This window comes from Piliocolobus tephrosceles, chromosome 8 (genome assembly GCF_002776525.5).
Source record: "Piliocolobus tephrosceles isolate RC106 chromosome 8, ASM277652v3, whole genome shotgun sequence".
NCBI lineage: Eukaryota > Metazoa > Chordata > Mammalia > Primates > Cercopithecidae > Piliocolobus > Piliocolobus tephrosceles.
Genome location: NC_045441.1, coordinates 64,683,690 through 64,710,396, shown reverse-complemented (window position 1 = coordinate 64,710,396; position 26,707 = coordinate 64,683,690). Strand labels below are relative to the sequence as shown.

General features: G+C 36.5%; 1 protein-coding gene and 1 long non-coding RNA gene across 2 annotated transcripts in view; one reads left to right on the top strand and one right to left on the bottom strand.

Annotated features, from left to right (window-relative positions):
- LOC111545025 overlaps nt 1-22,467 on the top strand; it is a 39,239-nt gene extending 16,772 nt beyond the window's left edge. Inside the window, exons 3-4 of the long non-coding RNA XR_002732318.1 lie at nt 18,125-18,209; nt 20,723-22,467. This is a non-coding gene — a long non-coding RNA (uncharacterized LOC111545025). The remainder of the gene's footprint in view (nt 1-18,124; nt 18,210-20,722) is intronic.
- CRPPA (CDP-L-ribitol pyrophosphorylase A) overlaps nt 1-26,707 on the bottom strand; it is a 339,038-nt gene that overhangs the window by 168,989 nt on the left and 143,342 nt on the right. The window contains exons 7-8 of the mRNA XM_023215905.1: nt 11,824-11,916; nt 11,288-11,380 (exon numbers count right to left, since the gene is read on the bottom strand). Coding sequence (XP_023071673.1) covers nt 11,288-11,380; nt 11,824-11,916 — 186 coding nt within the window. The remainder of the gene's footprint in view (nt 1-11,287; nt 11,381-11,823; nt 11,917-26,707) is intronic.

Genomic DNA, 26,707 nt, shown 5'->3' with positions numbered 1-26,707 from the left:
TTTAAAGCAGTTTTTTCCAATTCTGTGAAGAAAGTCATTGGTAGCTTGATGGGGATGGCATTGAATCTATAAATAACCTTGGGCAGTATAGCCATTTTCACAATATTGATTCTGCCTATCCATGAGCATGGTATGTTCTTCCATTTGTTTGTGTCCTCTTTGATTTCACTGAGCAGTGGTTTGTAGTTCTCCTTCAAGAGGTCCTTTACATCCCTTGTAAGTTGGATTCCTAGGTATTTTATTCTCTTTGAAGCAATTGTGAATGGAAGTTCATTCCTGATTTGGCTCTCTGCTTGTCTGTTACTGGTGTATAAGAATGCTTGTGATTTTTGCACATTAATTTTGTATCCTGAGACTTTGCTGAAGTTGCTTATCAGCTTAAGAAGATTTTGGGCTGAGACGATGGGGTTTTCTAAATACACAATCATGTCATCTGCAAACAGGGACAATTTGACTTCTTCTTTTCCTAACTGAATACCCTTGATTTCTTTCTCTTGCCTGATTGCCCTAGCCAGAACTTCCAACACTATGTTGAATAGGAGTGGTGAGAGAGGGCATCCCTGTCTTGTGCCAGTTTTCAAAGGGAACTTTTCCAGTTTTTGCCCATTCAGTATGATATTAGCTGTGGGTTTGTCATAAATAGCTCTTATTATTTTGAGGTACGTTCCGTCAATACCGAATTTGTTGAGCGTTTTTAGCATGAAGGGCTGTTGAATTTTGTCAAAAGCCTTTTCTGCATCTATTGAGATAATCATGTGGTTCTTGTCTTTGGTTCTGTTGATATGCTGGATTACGTTGATTGATTTGCGAATGTTGAACCAGCCTTGCATCCCAGGGATGAAGCCCACTTGATCATGGTGGATAAGCTTTTTGATGTGCTGCTGAATCCGGTTTGCCAGTATTTTATTGAGGATTTTTGCATCGATGTTCATCAGGGAGATTGGTCTAAAATTCTCTTTTTTTGTTGTGTCTCTGCCAGGCTTTGGTATCAGGATGATGTTGGCCTCATAAAATGAGTTAGGGAGGATTCCCTCTTTTTCTATTGATTGGAATAGTTTCAGAAGGAATGGTACCAGCTCCTCCTTGTACCTCTGGTAGAATTCAGCTGTGAATCCATCTGGTCCTGGGCTTTTTTTGGTGGGTAGGCTATTAATTGTTGCCTCAATTTCAGAGGCTGCTATTGGTCTATTCAGGGATTCAACTTCTTCCTGGTTTAGTCTTGGGAGAATGTACGTGTCCAGGAAATTATCCATTTCTTCTAGATTTTCTAGTTGATTTGCGTAGAGGTGTTTATAGTATTCTCTGATGGTAGTTTGTATTTCTGTGGGGTCGGTGGTGATATTCCCTTTATCATTTTTAATTGCGTCTATTTGATTCCTCTCTCTTTTCTTCTTTATTAGCCTTGCTAGCGGTCTGTCAATTTTGTTGATCTTTTCAAAAAACCAACTCCTGGATTCATTGATTTTTTGGAGGGTTTTTTGTGTCTCTATCTCCTTCAGTTCTGCTCTGATCTTAGTTATTTCTTGCCTTCTGCTAGCTTTTGAATGTGTTTGCTCTTGCCTCTCTAGTTCTTTTAATTGTGATGTTAGAGTGTCAATTTTAGATCTTTCCTGCTTTCTCTTGTGGGCACTTAGTGCTATAAATTTCCCTCTACACACTGCTTTAAATGTGTCCCAGAGATTCTGGTATGTTGTATCTTTGTTCTCATTGGATTCAAAGAACATCTTTATTTCTGCTTTCATTTCGTTATGTACCCAGTAGTCATTCAGGAGCAGGTTGTTCAGTTTCCATGTAGTTGAGCGGTTTTGATTGAGTTTCTTAGTCCTGAGTTCTAGTTTGATTGCACTGTGGTCAGAGAGACAGTTTGTTATAATTTCTGTTCTTTTACATTTGCTGAGGAGTGCTTTACTTCCAATTATGTGGTCAATTTTGGAATAAGTGTGATGTGGTGCTGAGAAGAATGTATATTCTGTTGACTTGGGGTGGAGAGTTCTATAGATGTCTATTAGGTCCGCTTGGTGCAGAGATGAGTTCAATTCCTGGATATCCTTGTTAACTTTCTGTCTCGTTGATCTGTCTAATGTTGACAGTGGAGTGTTGAAGTCTCCCATTATTATTGTATGGGAGTCTAAGTCTCTTTGTAAGTCTCTAAGGACTTGCTTTATGAATCTGGGTGCTCCTGTATTAGGTGCATATATATTTAGGATAGTTAGCTCTTCCTGTTGGATTGATCCCTTTACCATTATGTAATGGCCTTCTTTGTCTCTTTTGATCTTTGATGGTTTAAAGTCTGTTTTATCAGAGACTAGGATTGCAACCCCTGCTTTTTTTTGTTCTCCATTTGCTTGGTAGATCTTCCTCCATCCTTTTATTTTGAGCCTATGTATGTCTCTGCATGTGAGATGGGTCTCCTGAAGACAGCAGACTGATGGGTCTTGACTCTTTATCCAGTTTGCCAGTCTGTGTCTTTTAATTTCAACTCAGAATTTCATATCCAGTCAAATTAAGCTTCATAAGTGAAGGAGAAATAAAATTCTTTACAGAACAGCAAATACTGACAGAGTTTATCAACACCAGGCCTGCCTTACAAGAGCTTCTGAAGGAAGCACCAAACATGGAAAGGAACAACCAGTACCAGCCATTGCAAAAACATGCCAAACTGTAAAGACCACTGATGATATATAAAGAAACTGCATCAACTAACAGGCAAAATAACCAGCTGGAATCATAATGATAGGATCAAATTCACAAATAACAATATTAGCCTTAAATGTAAATGGAATAAATACCCAAATTGAAAGACACAGACTGGCAAATGGGATAAAGAGTCAAGACCCATTGGTGTGCTATATTCAGGAGACCCATCTCACGTGCAAAGACACACATAGGCTCAAAATAAAAGGACAGATGAAGAGTTAGCAAGCAAATGGAAAGCAAAAAAAAAAGCAGGGGTTGCAATCCTAGTCTCTGATGAAACAGACTTTAAACCAACAAAGCCGGGCGCGGTGGCTCAAGCCTGTAATCCCAGCACTTTGGGAGGCCGAGACGGGCGGATCACGAGGTCAGGACATCGAGACCATCCTGGCTAACACGGTGAAACCCCATCTCTACTAAAAATACAAAAACTAGCCGGGCGAGGTGGCAGGCGCCTGTAGTCCCAGCTACTCAGGAGGCTGAGGCAGGAGAATGGCGTAAACCCCGGAGGCGGAGCTTGCAGTGAGCTGAGATCCGGCCACTGCACTCCAGTCAGGGCGACAGAGCAAGACTCCGCCTCAAAAAAAATAAATAAATAAATAAATAAATAAACCAACAAAGATCAAAAAAGACAAAGAAGGGCATCACCTATGGTAAAGGGATCAATGCAACAAGAAGAGCTGACTATCCTAAATATATATGCACCCAATACAGGAGCACCTAGATTAATGAAGCAAGTTCTTAGAGACCTACAAAGAGAATTAGACTCCCATACAATAATAATGGAAGACTTTAACACCCCACTGTCAGTATTAGACAGTTCAATGAGACAGAAAATTAACAAGGATAATCAGGACTTGAACTCAGCCCTGGACCAAATGGAGCTAATAGAAATCTACAGAACTCTCCACCCCAAATCAACAGAATATACCTTCTTCTCATCACCACATTGCACTTATTCTAAAATTGACCACATAATTCGAAGTAAAACATTCCTTAGCAAATGTAAAAGAATGGAGATCACAACAAACCGTCTCTCAGACCAGAAAGCAATCAAATTAGAACTCAGGATTAAGAAACTCACTCAATACTGTACGACTACATGGAAACTGAACAACATGCTCCTGAATGACTACTGGGTAAGTAAAGAAATGAAGACAGAAATAAAGATATCCTTTGAAAACCATGAGAACAAAGACACAATGTACCAGAATCTCTGGGACATATTTAAAGCAGTGTGTAGAGGGAAATTTATAGCACTAAATGTCCACAAGAGAAAGCATGAAAGATCTAAAACTGATACTCTAACATCACAATTAAAAGAACTAGAGAAGCAAGAGCAAACAAATTCAAAAGTTACCAAAAGACAAGAAGAACTAAGATCAGAGCAGAACTGAAGGAGATAGAGACAAAGAAACCCTTCAAAAAAATCCATGAGTCCAGAAGATGGTTTTCCGAGAAGACTGACAAAATAGATAGATGACTAGCAAGACTAATAAAGAAAAAAAAGAGAGAAGAATCAAATAGACACAATAAAAATGATAACGAGCATATCACCATTGATCCCACAGAAATACAAACTACCATCAGAGAATACTATAAACACCTCTATGCAAATAAACAAGAAAATCTACAAGAAATGGATAAATTCCTGGACACATACACCCTCCCAAGACTAAACCAAGAAGAAGTCAAATCTCTAAATAGACCACTAATGGGTTCTGAAATTGAAGAAGTAATTAATAGCCTACCAACCAAAAAACGTCCAGGACCAGATGGATTCACAGCTGTATTTTACCAGAGGTACAAAGAGGAGCTGGTACCGTTCCTTCTGAAACTATTCCAATCAATAGAAAAAGAGGGAATCCTCCTTAACTCATTTTATGAGGCCAGCATCATCCTGATACCAAAACCTGACAGAGACTCAACAAAAAAAGAAAATTTTAAGTCAATGTCCCTTTTGAACAACGATGTGAAAATCCTCAATAAAATACTGGCAAACCAAACCCAGCAGCACATCAAAAAACCTATCCACCACAATGAAGTCTGCTTCACCCCTGGGATGCAAGGCTGGTTGAACATATGCAAATCAATAAATGTAACCCATCACATAAACAGAATCAACAACAAAAACCACATGATTATCTCAATAGATGTAGAAAAGGCCTTTGACAAAATTCAACAGTGCTTCATGCTAAAAACTCTCAATAAACAAAGTATTGATGGAATGTATCTCAAAATAGTAAGAGCTATTTATAACAAACCCACTGCCAATATCATACTAAATGGGCAAAAACTGGAAGCATTCCCTTTGAAAACTGGCACAAGACTCAGTTTTATTTTATTGAGGATTTTTGCATTGATGTTTATCAGAGATATTAATCTAAATTTACCTTTTTTTGTTTTATCTCTGCCGGGCGTTGGTATCAGGATGATGCTGGCCTCATAAAATAAGTTAGGGAGGAGTCCCTCATTTTCTGTTGATTGGAATAGTTTCAGAAGGAATGCTACCAGCTCCTCTTTGTATCTCTGGTAGAAGTCAACTGTGAATTCATCTGGTCCTGGACTTCTTTTGGGTGGTAGGCTATTAATTATTGCCTCTATTTCAGAGCCTGTTATTGGTCTATTCAGGGATTCAACTTCTTCCTGGTTTAGTCTTGGGAGGGTGTATGTGTCCAGGAATTTATCCATTTCTTCTAGATTTTCTAATTTATTTGTGTATAGGTGTTTATAGTATTCCCTGATGGTAGTCTGTATTTCTGTGGGATCGATGGTGATATCCCCTTTATCATCTTTTATTGTGTCTATTTGATTCTTCTCTCTTTTCTTTATTAGTCTTGCTAGCCGTCTACCAATTTTGTTGACCTTTTCAAAAAACCAGATCCTGTATTAATTGAGTTTTTGAAGGGTTTTTTGTATCACTATCTCCTTCAGTTCTGCTCTGATCTTAGTTATTTCTTGTCTTCTGCTAGCTTTTCAATGTGCTTGCTCTTGCTTCTCTAGTTCTTTTAATTGTGATGTTGGGGTGTCGATTTTAGATCTTTCCTGCTTTCTCTTGTGGGCATTTAGTGCTATAAATTTCCCTCTACACACTGCTTTAAAAATGTACCAGAGATTCTGGCCTGTAGTATCTTTGTTCTCATTGGTTTCAAAGAACATCTTAATTTCTGCCTTCATTTCATTGTTTACCCAGTAATTACTCAGAAGCAGGTTGAACAGTTTCCATGTAGTTGTGCAGTTCTGAATGACTTTCTTAATCCTGAGTTCTAATTTGATTACACTGTGGAATAAGAGACAGTATGTTATGATTTCTGTTCTTTTACATTTGCTGAGGAGTGCTTTACTTGCAACTATGTGGTCAGTTTTAGAATAAGTGTAATGTGGTGCTGAGAAGAATATATATTCTGTTGATTTGGGGTGGAGAGTTCTGTAGATGTCTATTAGTTCCGTTTGTTGCAGAGCTGTGTTTCAGTTAGGCGACACTATTCAGGACATAGGCATGGGCAAGAACTTCATGACTCAAACATCAAAAGCAATGGCAACAAAGGTCAAGATAGACAAATGGGATCTAATTAAACTAAAGAGCTTTTGCACAGCAAAAGAAACTACCAGTAGAGTGAACAGGCAACCTACTGAACGGTAGAAAATTTTTGCAATCTACTCATCTGACAAAGAGCTAATATCTGGAATCTACCAAGAACTCAAACAAATTTACAAGAAAAAATCAAACAACCCCATCGAAAAGTGGGCAAAGAATATGAACAGATACTTCTCAAAAGAAATCTATGCAGCCAACAGACACATGAAAAAATGCTCATCATTACTCACCATCAGAGAAATGCAAACCAAAACCACAATGAGATACCATCTCACACCAGTTAGAATGGCGATCATTAAAAAGTCAGGAAACAACAGGGGCTGGAGAGGATGTGGAGAAATAGGAACGCTTTTACACTGTTGGTGGGAGTGTAAACTAGTTCAACCATTGTGGAAGACAGTGTGGTGATTCCTCAAGGATCTAGAACTAGAAATACCATTTAACACAGTGAACCCATTACTGGGTATATACCCAAAGGTTTATAAATCATGCTACTATAAAGACACATGCACACATATGTTTATTGTGGCACTATTCACAATAGCAAAGACTTGGAACCAACCCAAATGTCCATCAATGATAGACTGGATAAAGAAAATGTGGCACATACACACCGTGGAATACTATGCAGCCATAAAAAAGATGAGTTCTTGTCCTTTGTAGGGATATGGATGAAGCTGGAAACCATTATTCTGAGCAAACTACTGCAAGGACAGAAAACCAAACACTGCATGTTCTCACTCATAGGAGGGAATTGAACAATGAGAACACTTGAACAAGGGTGGGGAACATCATACACTGGGGCCTGTAGTGCAGTGGGGGGAGGAGGAAAGGGGGGGGGAGGGATAGCATTAGGAGAAATACCTAATGTAAACGATGAGTTAATGGGTGCAGCACACCAATATGGCACATGTATACATATGTAACAAACCTGCACGTTGTGCACATGTACCCTAGAACTTAAAGTATAAGAAAGAGAGGAAGAGAGGAAGAGAGGGATGGAGAGAGGGAGGAAGAGAGGGAGGGAGGGAAAGAGGAAAGGAGGGAGAGAGGAAGGGAGGGAGGGAGGGAAGGAGGGAAGGATAAAAAACTGGCACAAGACAAGGATGCCCCCTCTCATCACTCCTATTCAACATAGTATTGCAAGTTCTGGCCAGGGCAATCAGGCAAAAGAAAGAAATAAAGGGTATTCAGTTAGGAAAAGAGGAAGTCAAAGTGTCCCTGTTTGCAGATGACATGATTGTATATTTAGAAAATCCCATCATCTCAGCCCAAAATCTCCTTCAGCTGATAAACAACTTCAGCAAAGTCTCAGGATACAAAATTAATGTGCAAAAATCGCAAAGCATTCCTATACACCAATAACAGACAAATGGAGAGCAAAATCATGTGTTAACTCCCATTCACAATTGCTACAAAGAGAATAACATACCTAGGAATTCAACTTACAAGGCCTGTGAAAGACCTCTTCAAAAAGAACTACAAACCACTGCTCAAGGAAATAAAAGAGGACACAAACAATTGGAAGAACATTCCATGCTCATGCATAGGAAAAATCTATATCGTGAAGATGGTCATACTGCCCAAAGTAATTTATAGATTCAATGGTATCCCTATCAAGCTACCACTGACTTTCTTCACAGAATTGGAAAAAACTACTTTAAAGTTCATATGGAACCAAAAATGAGCCTGCATTGCCAAGACAATCCTAAGCAAAAAGAACAAAGCTGGAGGCATCACACTACCTGACTTCAAACTATACTACAAGGCTACAGTAACCAAAACAGCATGGTACTGGTACCAAAACAGAGATATATAGTCCAATGGAACAGAACAGAGGTCTCAGAAATACACCCCACATCTACAACAATCTCATCTTTGACAAATCTGACAAAAACAAGCATGAGAAAAGGATTCCCTATTTAATAAATGGTGCTAGGAAAACTGGCTAACCACATGCAGAAAGCTAAAACTGGATCCCTTCCTTACACTTTATACAAAAATTAACTCAAGATGGATTAAACACTTAAAAGTAAAATCTGAAACCATAAAAACCCTAGAAGAAAACATAGGTAATACCATTCAGGACATAGGGATAGCCAAAGTCTTCATGATTAAAACACCAAAAGCAATGGCAACAAAAGCCAAAATTGACAAATGGGATCTAATTAAATGAAAGAGCGTCTGCACAGCAAAAAAAAAAAAAAAAAAAAAAACTATCATCAGAGTGAATAGGCCACCTACAGTATGGGAGAAAATGTTTGCAATTTATCCATCTGACAAAGGTCGAATATCCAGAATCTACAAGGGATATAAACAAATTTACAAGAAGAAAACAACTTCATCAAAAAATGGGCAAAGAATACGAACAGACACTTCTCAAAAGAAGACATTTATGCAGCCAAGAAACACATGAAAAAATGCTCATCATCACTGGTCATTAGAGAAATGCAAATCAAAATCAAAATGAGATACCATCTCACACCACTTAGAATGGCAATCATTAAAAAGTTAGGAAACAACAGATGCTGGAGAAGATGTGGAGAAATTGGAACGCTTTTATACTGCTGGTGCCATTGTGGAAGACAGTGTAGTGATTCCTCAAGAATCTAGAACCAGAAATACCATTAGACTCAGCAATCCCATTACTGGGTATATACCCAAAGGATTATAAATCATTCTACAATAAAGATACATGCACACATATGTTTATTGCAGCACTGTTCACAATAGCAAAGTCTTGGAATCAACCCAAATGCCCATCAATGATAGACTGGATAAAGAAAATGTGGCACATATACACCATGGAATACTATGCAGACATAAAAAAAGGATGCATTCATATCCCTTGCAGGGACATACAGGAAAATGGAAGCCATCATTCTCAGCAAACTAACACAAGAACAGAAAACCAAACACCACATGTTCTCCCTCATAAGTGGGAGTTGAGCAATGAGAACACATGGACATAGGGAGGGGAACATCACACACTGGGGCCTGTCAGGGGGTGGGGGACTCGGGGAAGAATAGCATTAGGAGAAATACTGAATGTAAATGAGAGGTTGATGGGTGTAGCAAACCAACATGGCACATGTATACCAATGTAATAAACTTGCAGCTTGTGCACATGTACCTCAGAACTTAGAGTATAATTTAAAAAAAAAAAAAAAATGTTGGGAAATACTTGGCTGAAACTTAGGAATAAGATTAGAGCTGTGGAAGTTAATTTGGAGTCATCTCATCCAGAGACAAAATAAAGAGGACCAGACTATTAAATAAAACTAACCTCACATGCCTGCTCAGGGCCTAGCACTGTGATAGAAACTACATTTTGCATTCACTCACTTTCATCCTTATAACAACTTAAGAAGTAGAGTTACTAGCCTTGTTTCTACATCGAGGAAACCAAATCTCAGAACAATTAAGTAACTAGACCAAGAAACAAATGTTCTGAGTTTAAAGCCTCTGTTATTTTCACTGTATTGGACAGTCTCATCAGCATATCTGGGAACATGAGAAAATGAAATTTCTAAGCAAGGAAATGTGGAGAGACAAATAAAAGGCCAAACATAGAGCTTTGAACTTACCTCTATCCTACAGAGCCTCAGAGGCTTCCAATACTGGATATATTCCATATTGTTCCTAAAAAGTTCAATGAAAGCTTCTGTGTTCTATGAAGATCAGTTACAGAAGAAGCTTGGGTTTCAAAATCAGATGCAACCATGAAAGTTATCTTTATGGTATATGACGAAATAAAGAGGCCACTGAATTAATTAAATCTCCCATAGTTGCTCATTTGTTACTACTTGCATTACTCAGTCAAGAATTATTTATATTGCAAATTATCTTTATTCTTTATTACTAATCTTACCTGACAAGAATTAAATTCCCACAGTATGGGATGGGCCTGAGCTTTAGGAACTGGGAAGTTGCTAGGCACTTCTGAGAGTTTAATGTCTGGAACTCCTTCACACAGCAAAATACTACCAAGTATAGATTCCGCTCCTCAGTCCATTTAGAGGGCTTGGGCTCTGATTTTGTTCCTTCCTGACTTTACTGATAGTCCCCTCTGCTATATAGTTTAATGGGCTAATCAAATAAATTCTGAACTAAATGCATACTTTTAGATTTTCATGGAAAAATCTCTCCAAAATTTTCCTAGGCCATTCTTCTAGGAATTCTCTTTAATTTGTTGCTTATTCTACTTTTGCTTTCGGTGGAACAGATAAAATGAAACAACCCAAGAATCACTTTTCTTCCACTAGGTTTTCTCCCTCACATTAACATCTGGAATGCTTCCCTAATGGGATTCTGATTTTTTATATATATATATATATATATGTTTTTTTTTTTTTTTTTTTTTTTTTGCGACGGAGTCTTGTGCTGTCTCCCAAGCTGGAGTGCAGTCGCGTGATGTCCGCTCACTTCAAGCTCCACCTCCTGGGTTCACGACATTGTCCTGTCTCAGCCTCCCAAGTAGCTGGGACTATAGGCGCCCGCCACCATGCCTGGCTAATTCTGGCTAATTTTTTGTATTTTTAGTAGAGACGGGGTTTCACCGTGTTAGCCAGGATGGTCTCGATCTCCTGACCTCGTGATCCGCCCACCTTGGCCTCCCAAAATGCTGGGATTACAGACGTGAGCCACCGCGCCCAGCCTATTCTGATAATATTTTAAATAAAGCTGTTTTACATTATCAAAACAACCAGTTGACTTAAGCTCAATACTTTGCCATTTTAGTGAAGGAAAAAAAAAATGAAATTGATTGCTGGGTTGAAAAAGATTTCCAAACCTGTGAGTGCAACCAAATGATTGCAATAACAAAGGCATTCAGTCATAGAAGTCACAGCTAGACAGTAAGCAGAGGAATCCACAAAGAAGAGTTTCTTTTGAGTTTGGGTCAGTGCTCTCAATTGGATGAGTTTTTAAAAGTATGTACATTGAGTTACAAAGAAGGAAGCATAAGTGAGAAAAATCTGCATTAATTTCACTTACTGAAACAACAACAACAGGATATAAAATGGAAAGATTACTCTCTTCAAGCATGCTCAGTAACTTCTGGGTTTCTTGAAAATCAGAAGTCATAACCTAAAAGACGAGAAAAATAAAAGGATACGAGAAGACTTTTTAAATGACTTAAAAGTTAATTCAAGAAATAAATGGAGACATTCTGCATAACATTCAAAATATTTATCAAGCTTAGTTTTTAATTTAGAAACAATTTTAAAAGATATCCATAAAGTTATACATGTCAAATTTTGATCTACTAATTGAGTCAAACCTGTCTCTTATTATCTACTTTGGACCAGGTACAAACAGAAAATTGAAAATATTGTCCAAAATATCACTCTTCTCATTATGGGAATTAGCTTGTTAAAAGTATTATTTCTCTTTCAAAGATAAAATCTCCAAAAACATGTAAAAGAACTCATCATAATCTCATATATAAATATTTAAGAATCAAATTAGCTCTTTTCCACATTACGTTTGCTCATATCCTTAAGTGCTTTCAATCATTTGAATTGACTTACATTCACGCAAACAAAATTGTAGCATTGATCTAAGATGATTTGCTGAAGATGTCTGCCAGCAAGACAGAGAGCCTCAGATGTGACTTTTACATGCTAGTAGGAAAAAACAGAAATAAATTCACAAATTAGACCAAACATAAACATCTTTATTACAAAGGAACACATAATTGCTAGAAGAGAGGCACAGAAAGTCAAGGACACTATATTTTTTTAAAAAATTAATACATGCTGAAGTTCATCAGGCTATCAAGAAAAAGTCATTTGAACTATGCTATGAATAATGCATATTTTAGCAAACAACGATATAGAAAATTGTTTCACATAGGAAAAAATGTAGACATACACAGAATATATTCTGGAACAGGCTAGTAGTCTGGTTTATCTTATACAAATAAATATTGAAGAGCATGTTGAAGGACTAAAAGAGAAAGGTTGCAGAGATGATTGCAGGCATCTGGAAGCACATTAAATAACACAGTTTTAAAACAGGGAATAGACTTCACTAAACTGGAAATAACTAGAAATGGGGAAAGCAGTAAGAAATCATCACAACAATATAAGTGAGAGAGAAATAAGACTTAAACTATACAAACTATTCCTAAAACTGTTGGGGAACTTACTTCTACTGCTATAAGTAGTCCCAGATTAGATTAGATTTAGAAAAGAACACATATTATGCAAACTTTCCTAGTAAGATTTTTTTATTCCATATAGCTTAATATTCCATATAGCTTAATATATTCCATATAGCTTAATATTCCATATAGCTTAATATATTCCATATAGCTTAATATTCTAAGTAAGCTTAATATTCTAATTAAGCTAATATTCTAATTAGCTTCTTTTAAGATTTTTCTATTATAACAATATGAACAAAAACTTAAGAATTACTAGACATGGGATCTGTGATATCTTTGCTATAATAATTCCACAGGAAATCACATTTCAGTGATTCTTACTGGTATTACATTTAGAATGCTTTACACTTCATAGTTCTAAAAATAATACAATGCTGTTCCTTAGTAAAACATCAAATTCTGTAAGTCTATACATTATGTGTTTAGTAACTTAATTTGTTATAATTTTGACAAAATACTGGAGAATGAGAAAAGAAAGTTTGCAAGACCTTAGCTTTGCTCTAGAAATTAGTAGGCTATTAAATTTTTAAAATTTTAGTTCAGTTTAAAATTAGTATTGAGCTTAAAGCTCAAAGATTATTAAGAAAAAAGCCAAAAAGTCCATAGTCATCAACAATATATTAACACTACAATAAAAAAGAAACCAGTATCCATTCTGTAATAGTAAGTTTGATAAAGTGGTAACATCTAGATATTATAGGGAGACAATTTTTCAAAAGTCTCTCACGTATTCAAACATTTTCAAAGGCATTAACAGCTAACTTGTTCCATACTTTCTTTGCAAGCATGTTTGTACAAATTGCAGAAATAGAGATATTTCTTCCTAGAACAGATTTATTTTCCAGTAAGATGGGGACATCTCTCTCCCTGGATTAGGCTTACTTGGCATTCCAGAGTTATCTCTTGAGGAGCAGATGGGCTGATTTGCCTGTATAAGGCCAGGGTTTCCTACTATCAAGGTTCTTTTTAAAGAACCCTACTGCCTAGCAACAACTAACCCTAAATGCATCTCTCCATGGAAATTGAAATTCAGAAAAAACCGAGTGCTACATTTTTGTTCTTGCTACTGCTATGGTTGTAATAACTGATCTTTTCTCTGACCCTGTAGTCTCAGATCTTCCACCAGTATCTATGATACTGTGTCAGGTTGACTTATTTGCATACAAGTAAGATATAGTTTCACATCCTGCCAAGTTTCTGACTTCACAGATATGAAATAAGGCAACCATATCACCAGATCTTAACTTCAGCAAAGACGCACAAGTGAATTCTGAATTCGGAAAAAAAAAAAAATCTTAAAGTTTCCTTCTGCATGCAGAGAATGAGAACATGAGGGAGATTCTGATTCAGTTTCTTTTTTTTTTTTTTTTTTTTTTTGAAGTATTAAAATAAATTTCTTCAGGACAGAGTTTGGGATCTTTGAGGACAGAAACATTCATGTTTTTACCACTAGCAAATGCTTAATAATGTTAAAAACAAACAAAACTTTGCCACCAGTTTTTTTAAAAAAAATATCTTGTGTCAAGAAAATAGTATATGTTCTTAGAACAAACAATGTGGAAAAGTTCTTTAAAAATAAAAACTCATCAAAAAATACTACATAGAAATAATTACTCTGAAAGGTAAGTATCATTCCAACAATTCTCTATGAATAATATATGTAGTAACCAGGAAAGACAGATGAAGGACTAAAAGCATGAATGTTTTATTAAAATGGAATAATATGCATGTCATTTTAAATTATGTAATTTTAGTGAATGCAAACCAAATGCAGTAAAACCAAAAGTACTGCTAAACTTCAGATAATTCATTTCTAGGAAGTTTAATTTCTAAAGGTTAAGAAGAGATGCTATGGGCAGGATAAAGACACTATACTCTTAATAACTCACTTCTTTTTGTAAGTCAGTATTCACTGACTTCCTTCTGTGAGAGAAGGAAAGAGCACATTTTAAGTTCTACCGATAGCCTAGGTCTGGTCAATCATGTTGTTTTAAATCTAAAACGTTTATTAGATTCTTATTCTATTTTGTGGCCATAATTAACATTAGACATTATCTACCTTCAAGGAAAGTGACTTAAAATTTCCCCCAATTCTAAATTTTTCATTTAATTCACATTATTAGATGAATATGTACAAGTAGTGGCTTGTTTTGTAGCATTTTTTTTTTAACCAAAGCCGTAAAAGTTTTAGGTTCCTTGAGTTACCTTAATGAAATAATTTTTGCCCCTATTACAAGGTCTGGGAGATCCACAGGAAGGGTTTAGAAGACATCAGCCTGAATATCATCTGCACTTACTTTCTTGACTGTTACTTTTAAAAACGTCTGCATTAAGTGGGGCCCCTCATGTTTGTTTGGTTACTGTTAATTTTGCTTGTTTTCTATTGTTTTTAAAGCAATGGAGAAGGAAGATTTTTGTGAATAATCTATCATATTCACCTGGCTGTCACTATTATTTTTAAGTACTTTAAGGAATTATTTTATTTTTATATGTACATCTTTAGACAAAAGGAGAGTATTCCCTAACCATTAAGAGTATTTTAAGTATTCCTAGAAGAGCTTCATTTTTCTTATTAAGAACATGCAATTTTATATACATATTACATGTATATGTGTGTAATTCTCATTAGATTAAATCTAAAATAGTGACTTTGACATTAAGCCCTTCATAGTCTACTTATATTCTACCTATTCAAATCCTAGCCACCCATTCCACTCTTCAACACAAATATTCTTAAACTCTGAAGAAATTTTTCTCTATTATCACAAATACTGGGCTCATTCAAACCTATGACAACTTCGGCCCATATTGACTTCAATATCTACTTGCTTCTTCAAAGCTGTTACGTATTTATTAAATTAACAGTTAATAAGATGTACACTCTTAAAATATATAATGTAGGCCAAGCGCGGTGGCTCATGCCTGTCATCCCAGCACTTTGGGAGGCCAAGGTGGATGGCTCACCTGAGGTCAGGAGTTCAAGACCAGCCTGGCCAAGATGGTGAAACCCCATCTCTACTAAAAATACAAATATTAGCCGGGTGTGGTGGTAGACGCCTGTAATCCCAGCTACTCAGGAGGCTGAGGCAGAGAATTGCTTGAACCTGGGAGGCAGAGGTTGCAGTGAGCTGAGACACGCCACTGCACTCCAGCCTGGGCAACAGGGTGAAACTCCATCTCAAAAAAAAAAAAAAAAAGAATGTACAATATAGATATATGGAAAGCACAATGCCCAGCCACATAGTGTTATTGTAATTGTAATTAAAAGATATTTGTTCAGTTACATGATACATTTAAAACTGCACTTAAAGTCAGTCTTCAGCTAACTGCCCATAGACTAAGACAGAAATGCATACACAATATTTACATAAAAGTTATCAAATATTAGTATTTTTGTACTCTTGTAAAACCAAACTATCTTTTTTCTTCTTGAAATTGAGACTCTTAATAATTGTTCCCAGTTCAGTGTAGTTCTTTTAGTCATACTGCTTTCCTCCCAACCAGAAAACAATCAACATTTTCCATGCTTCAGTAAAGAAACTTAGATTTTACCTAAATATAGCAAAGGTATCTGTGACACTTTTAATCAACAAAGACCACATTAGACAACGCTATTAGGTTGTTTATAAAAAAAAAAAAAAGTCCTATGGCATCATCATACGCTGTCATTCCTGATGTTTCCACACTCAAACACAACAAATGGAACAATCTGCTGGCTAGAACTTCTTCTGTAAATATTTTGGTTCAAAGGACATTTAAACAAAATTTAAAACAACCTTCCAATGTGTTCAGTAAATTAAAGTACAACAACAAAAAATCAAACTTTCCTTACATCATAACAAATAAGAGTTTAGGAAAGATTTACCAAAAATTAAATGCAAACATCTGTGTATTCACAATATTAATACTATATAAAGCATGGATATTAGGAATAAAGATGGATTGTCAAAAACGTTTTCATTTCAAAAAGCAGTAAGGCCTAACTAAGGCTGAAAGGTTTTGGTTCAATTCCCATGAGTCAGAGGTTCAACCTCTATGTGTTTCTGAAAAGTCAATCATCTTTTTACAGAAAAAGTTGGCTGGGTCATCTCTGAGTCTGAATCTGCCAATTTCTAGCCTCTCTACCGTTCAAACAATGGCACTAATATAGGATAAACAAGTGACTTATAGAGAGATGTATTTTCTTTCCACTCTGTGAACATGACAACAATTAACATCCCTTTTTGTCTATCTAGCATTCAGCATTTACTATTTCTTAGAATAAGCTTTTAAGCTTTTTTGTATGTGTATGTATGTGTGTAATGAAGAGCATGGACTCTGGTACCAAGATCACTGGGTTTGAATCTATCTCCAGAACATTGTTGCTGTGTGACTTTGGGTAAGCTACATAAGCCCTGTGGCTCAGTTTACTCCTCAGTAAAATGAGTACATCATAGAATTGATATGAGGATTGGCTAAGTTAGTATGTGAAGGGTAAGGGTTAACTTTTCCAAGATGTCTTCTCTATAGCTTGTCCTCATAGAAGGCTTTAAAGAAGTCCATCCTGGTAAAGTTGTGAGCTAATAAATAAATTGGGTTACCAGTCAGCTAGGTTGTAGAAGCTATAGCCTGCTAACCGTGAATCATAAGCTGGTGGATCATACCAGTGGCCCTCCACTTCATGACCTGCCACCATAGGACTTTAACTCTAGCTAGCTGGTCACATTAAAGCAGGTTTGATACTCTCCCAATCCCAGACACTGGGTAGACAGAATAGTACTATAACCAAGGTTCTGAGACATTGCACTGCTATTGGATCCCAATCTCTTATCACACAAGAGAGTGGTGCTTCCCTCACTATGCAACTTAAAAGTCCCAGCACAAAGACTGGAATCTAACATTCAGCCCAGAAGATCCATTTGCAGTGCTACATAATGCAGTGGACACTGCCTCTGTCTGAGTCCAAGGACTTTTCCCAACAACTGCTGTTCTAGAAAGTCTAAAGTCTAACGCTTATGCTGTCAAGTCATTCATCTTTGAATATATGTAAAGACCCAATAACATTCATGTTTTGGGTCACCTAATGCACAGTGCTATATTAAATGCTTGCTGTTATAACTCTACTCACTTCTTCCACTTTTAGAGGACCTTTTAAATCGTATCTCCATTATCCCTTTACATTTAATATATTGTATTTATTGAGGCTTTATAACTTTCCAGAATCTCTGCTAAATACTTTCAACAATTATCTTGTTAAAACTACATAGTACACCTATGCACGGGCAGGTATTATCATCCTCATGTTATAGATAAAGCAGCACAGGCACAAAAGTTTAATCTAAGATTACACAGCCAGTAAGGGGCTAGCACTCAGACTCAGATCTGTTGAAACTCCCAGGTCCACATACATAACCTCCAAAGCATACTGGACATCAGTGCTACTCTAGGTACTATTACCTTGTCACAGACATCACAAGACCCTTACCCAGAGAGGAGTAATTCTACATGTCCCAAAGTTAACTCCAGGGGGAAGGAGTACGGGGGAGGAACATGTATTCTGGAGGAAGTCAGTTAAGTACTAACAATCTTAATTGCCAGTATACACATTCCCTTAACGGTGATGTTTCTGGGTCCTGGATAGGGTAGAAAGTACTTAAGAAGTGTCCTCCAATTTCAGTCTTCAGATTTGATGTCGAAGTAATATCAAGTGCTTCTGACCCACTACATTAAACGTGTGCTGAGTAGTCGGTGGTAGAAGACATTATTATGGTAAGTCTTCCTTTGTGCATCCCTCTCTCACTGTTAAAACTTATGTTGGAAACCAACTATTCTTCTGATGCAACATTACAAGGACCATGGAATGGAAAATGACAAGCTCTAATGCTAACGAACCTTGAGCACCTAACACAAATAATTTAAAGCTCCTGTTTTTTTTTTTTTTTTTAGTTTTATTTTTTGAGACAGGGTTTTGCTCTGTCACCTATGCTGGAATGCAGTGGTGTCATCTTGGCTCACTGCAACCTCCGCTTCTTGGGTTCAAGCGATTCTCCTGCCTCAGCCTCCCAAGTAGCTGGGATTACAGGTGCCCCCCACCATGCCTGGCTAATTTTTGTATTTTTAGTAGAATCGGGCTTTCACCATGTTGGCCAGGCTGGTCTCGAATCTCTGACCTCAGGTGATCCACCTGCCTCAACCTCCCAAAGTGCTTGGATTACAGGCATGAGCCACCACACCCAGCCCCGTTTTATTATACATCCAAAGTTGTATAGTATCAACACAAAGTGTAAAGCTGCAAAATACCACCCTGCTCCTTTTTCTGTTGAGCTTTCATGACAGATTATACTATAACTAAAAGACAATGTATAGTAGATGGGAAATGACTGGCATTAACTCATAAATCATGTTTGGCAAGCATGTTCTGTCCTATTAGCGGAAATCACTAGTGATACATGAAAAAGATGTAAAAAGTAATATGATCCCTTTATATGTATTAGTAATGCAAAAAACATTTGCAAGCTGAGAACTGGCAAGTTAAAATGAACAAATCCTATCTGTCTTAATTAAAAATAAAACAAGGTCACAAAGAACAGAGTATCTTAGCCATTGATGGATTAATATAATTTCATTCATTTGACCAATATTTATTGATAGCTACAAACTAGACACTAAATTGTATACTGAGACCATGTCAATGACTAGACAGGTTTCTGCCTTCAAGAAGTTTATAGCCTAATGGGAAAATGAAATAAATTTTAGATGTGTGTTTCTCGAATTTCAATGTCTATGGGAATTCCTGAGAATCCTGTTAGAAATGCAGATTTTAATTCTTTTAGATTTGGGGTAAAGAATAAATATTTCTAAGAAGCTTCCAGTTGATACTGATATAACTGTTGCCTGGATCACACTTTGAGCCAGAACAAGGTTCTATCATTTGAATCCACATTAATCTAAAAGCCCTCTCTCATTTTGAGTAGATATTTACTGAGGGGTATGTCCTCATCTAGCAAATGAAAGACAATTGCAACCTTACTGAACCAAAGCCATTGCCTTTATCTTTATTACATCTATTGGTATGGCAAACATAAATGACTAACATTAAACAATTTATTAATTCAACTTTTTTCCTTCAAATTCTTGCTAAGTTTACAACATAATTTAATTTAAATGCATAAAGTTTTTATTTTCCCTAATAAAGACGCTGCCTAAATGTAGTCTGCCTTCAGAATCGGTTGGTTCCACAGCTAAGGATTCGAGCATGAGTCAAAAACATTTGAAAAACAAAAATAAATAATAAAAATACAAATTTGTAAAAATACAGTGTAACTATATAGCATTTATATTGTATTAGAGACTGTAATCTGAAGATGATTTAATGTATATAGAAAGATGTATATAGGTTATATATAAATACTATTTCATTTTATGTAAGGGATTAGAGTACCCATAAATTGTGGCATTTGTAGAGCAGAAAGGTAGATCCTGGAACCCCCCTCTAAATCAAGGGACAACTGTATATAGAAGTACAATTGCAGCCTGTTTCCATATTAAAATCATGTGATGATAAAATGACAATCACTTAAATGACATGATTGATTGACATTGTACTGCAAATGTGACAATTGTTCTCAAAATGTCTAGATAAGAAATATTAAAAAGGTTCTCAACAACCTCCATTTTCCACCTCGTTTTTACAAAATGATAGAAAATAAAGAAAATTAAAATCAGCTATAATATGTATGAATAGCTTACCGAAAAGTTCTTTCACATGTAATCCCAAGAAAATCATGCAATAGTCTTTCAAGTAATATTCAAACATCATCCCAATATTTGTTCAATCTGAAAACTGCCATCAACCTATGTAATAAGCAAACTATTTTTCATTAAGGTATATTCCTCTTGTATGAGAAGTGCACTTGCAATATTTATACATAAAATTTCCCTCTCATACAACTTTCCCATTATGACTTATTAGTAGCCTGTTGAATATACATTGTTTAGCTTAGAGGTTCAAAATATTTTAAAAATACTAGGGATAAATTACATTTTGAACAAAAACTCGATCATGTGACTTGTTTCAGAACTATGTATATACCATAGAATTTTTTTTAACAGTACATTTCTAGACAATATAAAAAACAAATTCAAATATCAACATAGAATCTTACTGCAAATTCTACAGAATACATTTTTAAAATATTACTTATGGATTATCTTCTTCACTCCAGTAAGAAGGTCCCCTCTGCAGTGCTCATTTCTCCATCACTGTCTTTCTTTCCTGACAGAAGGCTGCTCACCACCAATTTCATCACTGTTGCTAACTCCAGCTCATCTAATCTCTGCAACATCTGCTACCAACACCTTCTCTTCTCTCTTTTTGTGAACATAGTTCTATCTTCTGGTTAGAAAATCAGTTCGACCTTCTTGGGTATGCTTTGTGTTTGAAACTCTCTCAACTGGTCCCATGATTGATGGATGGCCAGAGGCTACCTCTTTATCTCCAGCAACATATTTGGCTGTTGGCCAGGTAGAGAGGTACTCCAGAAGCTTGCTAGTTCATCATGCTCTCATCTTTAACCACAACTATTTATCTGGCTCCTTCCATCTCCACAGCACTATGTGAGGGATCAGTGATAAGAGATGGTGAAAGAGATGTACAAATGGATAAATAATAAGCAGGAGATGCAGAATGACACAACTATTGATGAGTAATTTAGGAGATCTAATAACTAAAAAAAAGATTGGGGACAACTTCATGGAAAGAGTAATCAATTAAGCCTTGAAACATAAAATTGACAAATAGAGAAGGCATGCAATCCAGTAGAATAGAGTGCAAGAGTTAGAAGACTAATCATTTCAAAACATGTTGAGCCACAACAGCAATAGCATTGTGACAAAAAAAGTTCAGTGTAGAGAGCAGATCTTAAATGATGGATCAAGCTGTATAGACTTTTTTTTTACCCTCATATGCTGAATAGTCACTTAAGGTATATAATGCCAAAGTAAGAGAGAAAGATAAAGATTTTTTTTAACACAAGTTGTAGGTCTTGGAAAGAAGGTCTCCGGTAACAAGGTAACGAATAATTTACTGTGGTTATAAGCTCAAAGTGGTATATTTGATTCAGTTGTCCCAGAACCACCAAAACCTAGGAACCATTGTTTAGCTAAAGCTACCAGAAAAACAAAATAATCTATTTTGTGGCATTATAAAGTAAAATTATACTACACACAAACACTTGACATAAAATACATTTCCAAACTCAATTATTAGGGATAACATAAGCATAAAAAGATGCTTTGCAGACATCATGTATCCTATAACTGGAGAAAAAAAATTTAATGAAATGAAGTGAAATCACTGAGTTCTGAAACTACATCTCAATTTAAATAGCATAAGCAATTTAGTATATAACATTCTTCAAAATCAATTGCTGATGGTTAACTATAATCTACATACAAAAACAACTCTGGCAACTTTTTATATCTATTTTCCTCTAAACATATTTACTTTGTGTGTAAAATCAAAAAAATTCCTGAATTAAAGGCTAAGATTTGACTTTATGAATACATGCCCAAAAATTGATGGTGGCTGGTTTCTGTTTTTATTTCATAAGCTTAGTATAATAGTTGTCCAGAACTTGTAAGCAATGACCTCATTTCTAAGCAGACAAGATGCAAAAGACCGCTTTTACAGATTAACCATCTGGTTCCTTTAGGAAGAGTAATATTTCAACAGGTTCCTGTATTTCAAGACTATAAACAATTAAAAAGATGAAGATATGTGAAACATACAAAGAAAAAAATAGAGAAAATAGTATTTAAAGCAAATCATCCTAGCTCCCTCAATTAATATTTTAAAACCATGACAATCAGTTATTAATATAAACTGTTAATTTTACTTAATACAATATGAATGTAATTCATACCACCTTCTGCAGCTAGGTGGTCTATCATTTTGGAGTTTCTTTCCACCTCTGGAGAATTGCTCAGGAAATCTGGCTAACATATCAAATAAACCAAATGAATTTAATAAGATGGGTTTGGCTAGTTTCTGTATTCTTGTATACACGTGCATGCACCACATAAATGTGGCACCATTCAGAGTGAGAGACGAAGAGAAAAAAGGTAGCTTTCCAGTGTTATTTCATTGTTATTGATTATACAGTATTCAGGTGCAAACAAATGAAAAGCCTGTATATTCAGACTAAATATAATACATATCAAAATAAGCATAAAATAACTGTTTTGGATAGGTCTTAGGATACTGCTGTGGCTTAATTTGCTCTGTTTATCTTCTCTCTGCTTTTCTTCATTGCATGTGCTATTTTTGATGTTTTGTTTGACTAATATGTCATACAGTGAATTTACTGAGGTCTATAATAAAAGGCATAGATCCATACACTGGACACAACCTTGAGGGCATAAGAAAAAAAAAAAAAAAAAACTAAGTACCATAGAACAGCCTCAACAAAATCAAAGCATGCTTTACACATGATTTTCAGTTACACCCTGCTTGTCATTTGTGATTACTCAAAACAATAATTAAATTATGTGCTCCAGGAAACAGGAAGGAGTGGATAACCAAAATACACGAAAAGCCCCTACAGTCCCTGTTTGTTAAGAGCAAGATCAGCATTCTTTAGGAGTTCTATTCTTTTATTACAGGAGTGAATATTGGGTTGAACCCACTTATATGCATTTAAGGTAACATGATGTATGAAAACAAATACTGCAGAGGTTTCCACTGTAGAACTGTACTTTGAAGAGGGAGCAGCCAGAATAATCTTCTTGTAAAGATAAACTGGATCATGTCATTTTCAAATAAAGTCTTCTCTCACTTCATTTTCCCCTTAAAACAATATATAAATGATAATAGTAGCAATGGTAACAGTAGAGGTGGTGAACTCAACATAAAAAGCCTACAAGGCTGTCTCTGGGTCTGTCCCCAGCTCTCTTCTTGTCTCCTGCTACTCCCACTTCCACTCCATTTCCATCTCCAACCACAGACGCTTTCTTTCTGTGCCCCAGTGAAGCTCTTTATGTGCCTTTCACATACTGTTACTTCTGGTTTGTTCTTTAAATCGATAATTATTATCCTTAAAGGCTTAAGTTAAATACCACGTCTGCCAAGAGATTTCACTTACTGCCTTCCACTCCCAATCTAAGTCACTTTCTCTGGCTCTCTTATATAAGCACAGTTAGGTTTTCCTTAGAATATTCATCACAATTTGACATTTTAATTTGCATTCGTTTACTTTTTTATCCCCAACTGGACAATATGCTCCTTGGAAATAGGAAATCATACTTGTTCAGTTCAACTCCCCATATCTAGTGAGTATATCATGATAGGCATTTATTATTTGGTAAATAAACTAGAGAATTTAGGAATAATCACATCTTCCTACTTATAAATTCCTTACTACTTTCAGTTCAGTATATAGTATAAACCATTTTGGATATTTACTGAAAATTGGGAAGAAGTGAGAGAGGTCCCTTTACAACTGTCTACCACCCTGATCTACCTCTGGAGAGCTCTGTCTCCAAAGCTGGTAAGGTCTGTGAAATACTTCAAACTGCTGAGGAAAATGGAAGAGGAAAATATCAAGACTGACAGCAAAGGCTTGTCCTTTAAGAATCAGTGAAAAGTGCCTGCGAATGGGGGAAGAAGGAGAGGTGCCTCTCCCCAAGTTAGCTCTTTACTTAACTTTTTAACAACCTCTTCCAGGTATTTGGTGTTCATCATTAAAGTTAGATGTTTGGTTCACCTGTAAGGTATGTTGCAAAATTCTAGTACAGATAATTACAATAAACATATTCAATCTTTTCCCTTAATTTCAAAGGAAAACATTTTTTCTTTTCATGTTAACAAAACAATCCTCCCATTATGTGTTGAGAAGCTCCACACCCACACTGATCTGCCCTACAGATGCCAGGATTTCAATAGTGGTGACATCATCCTTTTTACACATTCCTTTCAAAGTAGGATGAAAGCTTTGAGAGGTGAAAATGTTAGAATACATTGCATCTTGTGTTTGTAAGTTATTAAGCTGAAAAATGTCATGAGATAAATTTACCTTCATAAAGGAAGAGAAAAAGTATATAAAACTAGATAAATCCTTTCCCAAGGGGATGTCTTTCAGACATTAGGTATTAGCCCTTTGTCAAACTTAAAAATCTCAGTCTTTTATCTCACCTTTCCTTAGAAGAATATTAATTAGTAGAGACCATTTTGAGTCAACTAGCATCTATATTCACTAGTTACATGATCTTAGGCAAATCAAACTGCAAGTTTCCATATTTCTATTTGTAAAACAAAAGGGGGAAATCATAGGATTATTTTAAAGAGAAAAGAACTGCATAGTACTGATACAGACAGGAGGCAGGGAAATACTGAATAGAAGAAGGCAGTCTCCGGTGAGGGCCACACCCTTAAGCCTGGGTACTGTGGCCCAAAGTGAGAACATGCATTCCTGTTTTCCCACTCAAATGCTGCTTTTTGGACTGCCCTGCTTCCCATCCTGTACCCATAAAAAACCCCAGGCTCCACTAGCAGAGTGGTGTCAGAGGGGCAGCAGAGTGGAACAGAAGAGGCTAGAAGAGAAGCAGTAGTTGTGAAAAAGGAGCAGTTTGACTTCAGAGGGACAGCTTGAAGGTGAGATTTCAGAAGGACAGCTTGATGGTAGGACCTCAGAGAAGAGTTCAGCAGGGAACAGCCAAACTCCAGGCGAAGACCACCTTTCCACTCCATCCCCTTTCCAGCACCCCATCCCACTGAAAGCCACTTCCACTCCTCAAAAAAATCCTCTATATTCAACACCCTTCAATTAACTGATGTAGCCTGATTCCTCCCAGACGCCGAACAAGAACTCTCGTACCAAGAGGGCTGGTGCAAAAGGCTGTCATCCTGACCCTCCACTGAGCTGTTAAATACTTAAGCTGTTTGAAGAGAGCAAACGTAAAAGAGCACAACGTAACACATGTCTTCTGGGGCTTCAGGGGTCATGGATATCCCACTAGATGCTGTCATGGAGCCACATGAAGTTCTATTCCTGCCAGCGTGCCCAGAAGCACTTGTCCTGGCCCCTATACCTGCTCACCTGCATGCTCCCCCCGCCATCCCATGAGAGGTTAAGAGGTTAATGAGCCAATCCCTTAGCCAGTCCTACAAATGGGTCAGGGAAGCTACCCATTTCACTACTACTCCTGACACTCCATAATCAGTGTTGTGATTGTTTCTTTTTCTTTCTTAAAAAATTTTAATTTAATTTAATTTAATTTTTTGAGACGGAGTCTCTCTCTGTCGCCCAGGCTGGAGTGCAGTGGTGTGATCTCAGCTCACTGCAAGCTCTGCCTCCTGGGTTCATGCTATTCTCCTGCCTCAGCCTCCCAAGTAGCTGGGACTACAGGCGCCCACCACCACGCCCGGCTAATTTTTTGTATTTTTAATAGAGACGGGGTTTCACCATGTTAAGCCAGGAGGGTCTCGATCTCCTCCCTTCATGATCTGCCCACCTCAGCCTCCCAAAGTGCTGGGATTACAGGCTTGAGCCACCGCACCCAGCCTGTTGTGGCTGTTCCTAACAGAAAGCATTCTCTTAAGTTTGTGTGGTATAACAGGTTTTTAAACTTTTAATTCTTTTTAACCAAATTAGAAGACAGGAAAGGCTTAGCAGGAATGCTATCTCCTTTCAAGGTGAACCAAGATTCTCTGAGTAAAATAATAGGACATCCAAAGTTCAGTTTTAGAAGTTCTACATTAGCTACTCATTAACAATAAATAAAAAGTCTAATTTATCTCCAAAAAGGAAGATATTACAATTAAGAAATTTTTGAGGAATGGTGATTTTCTTACTTTTGAATATATGAATACTTCTTAGTTTTATTATATGAAGGAAATCCCTAACTTCAAGTCAAACCTAATTTTTTAAAAATTCCAAATTTGCTATGTCTATCTATATTTATAGACGAATTCAATACTTGAAATTAAAAGAGAAATGTAAGTGCTCTTTAAAAATTATAAATGGCCAGGAGAACACACAAAGAATAAAGGGGAAAATGATTCTGAAACCCTAGAAATATCATTTTAGTCTTTGAATCTCTGCAGACCCTTCATAAAAACAGAAAAGGCAAGGAGGATATCAAAACCAAAAACCTACAGACATTATCTACTATAAAACCAATATTTGGGAGGCTGAGGCATGAGAATCATTTGAACCTGGGAGGTGTAGATTGTGATGAGCTGAGATCATGCCACTGCACTCCAGCCTGGG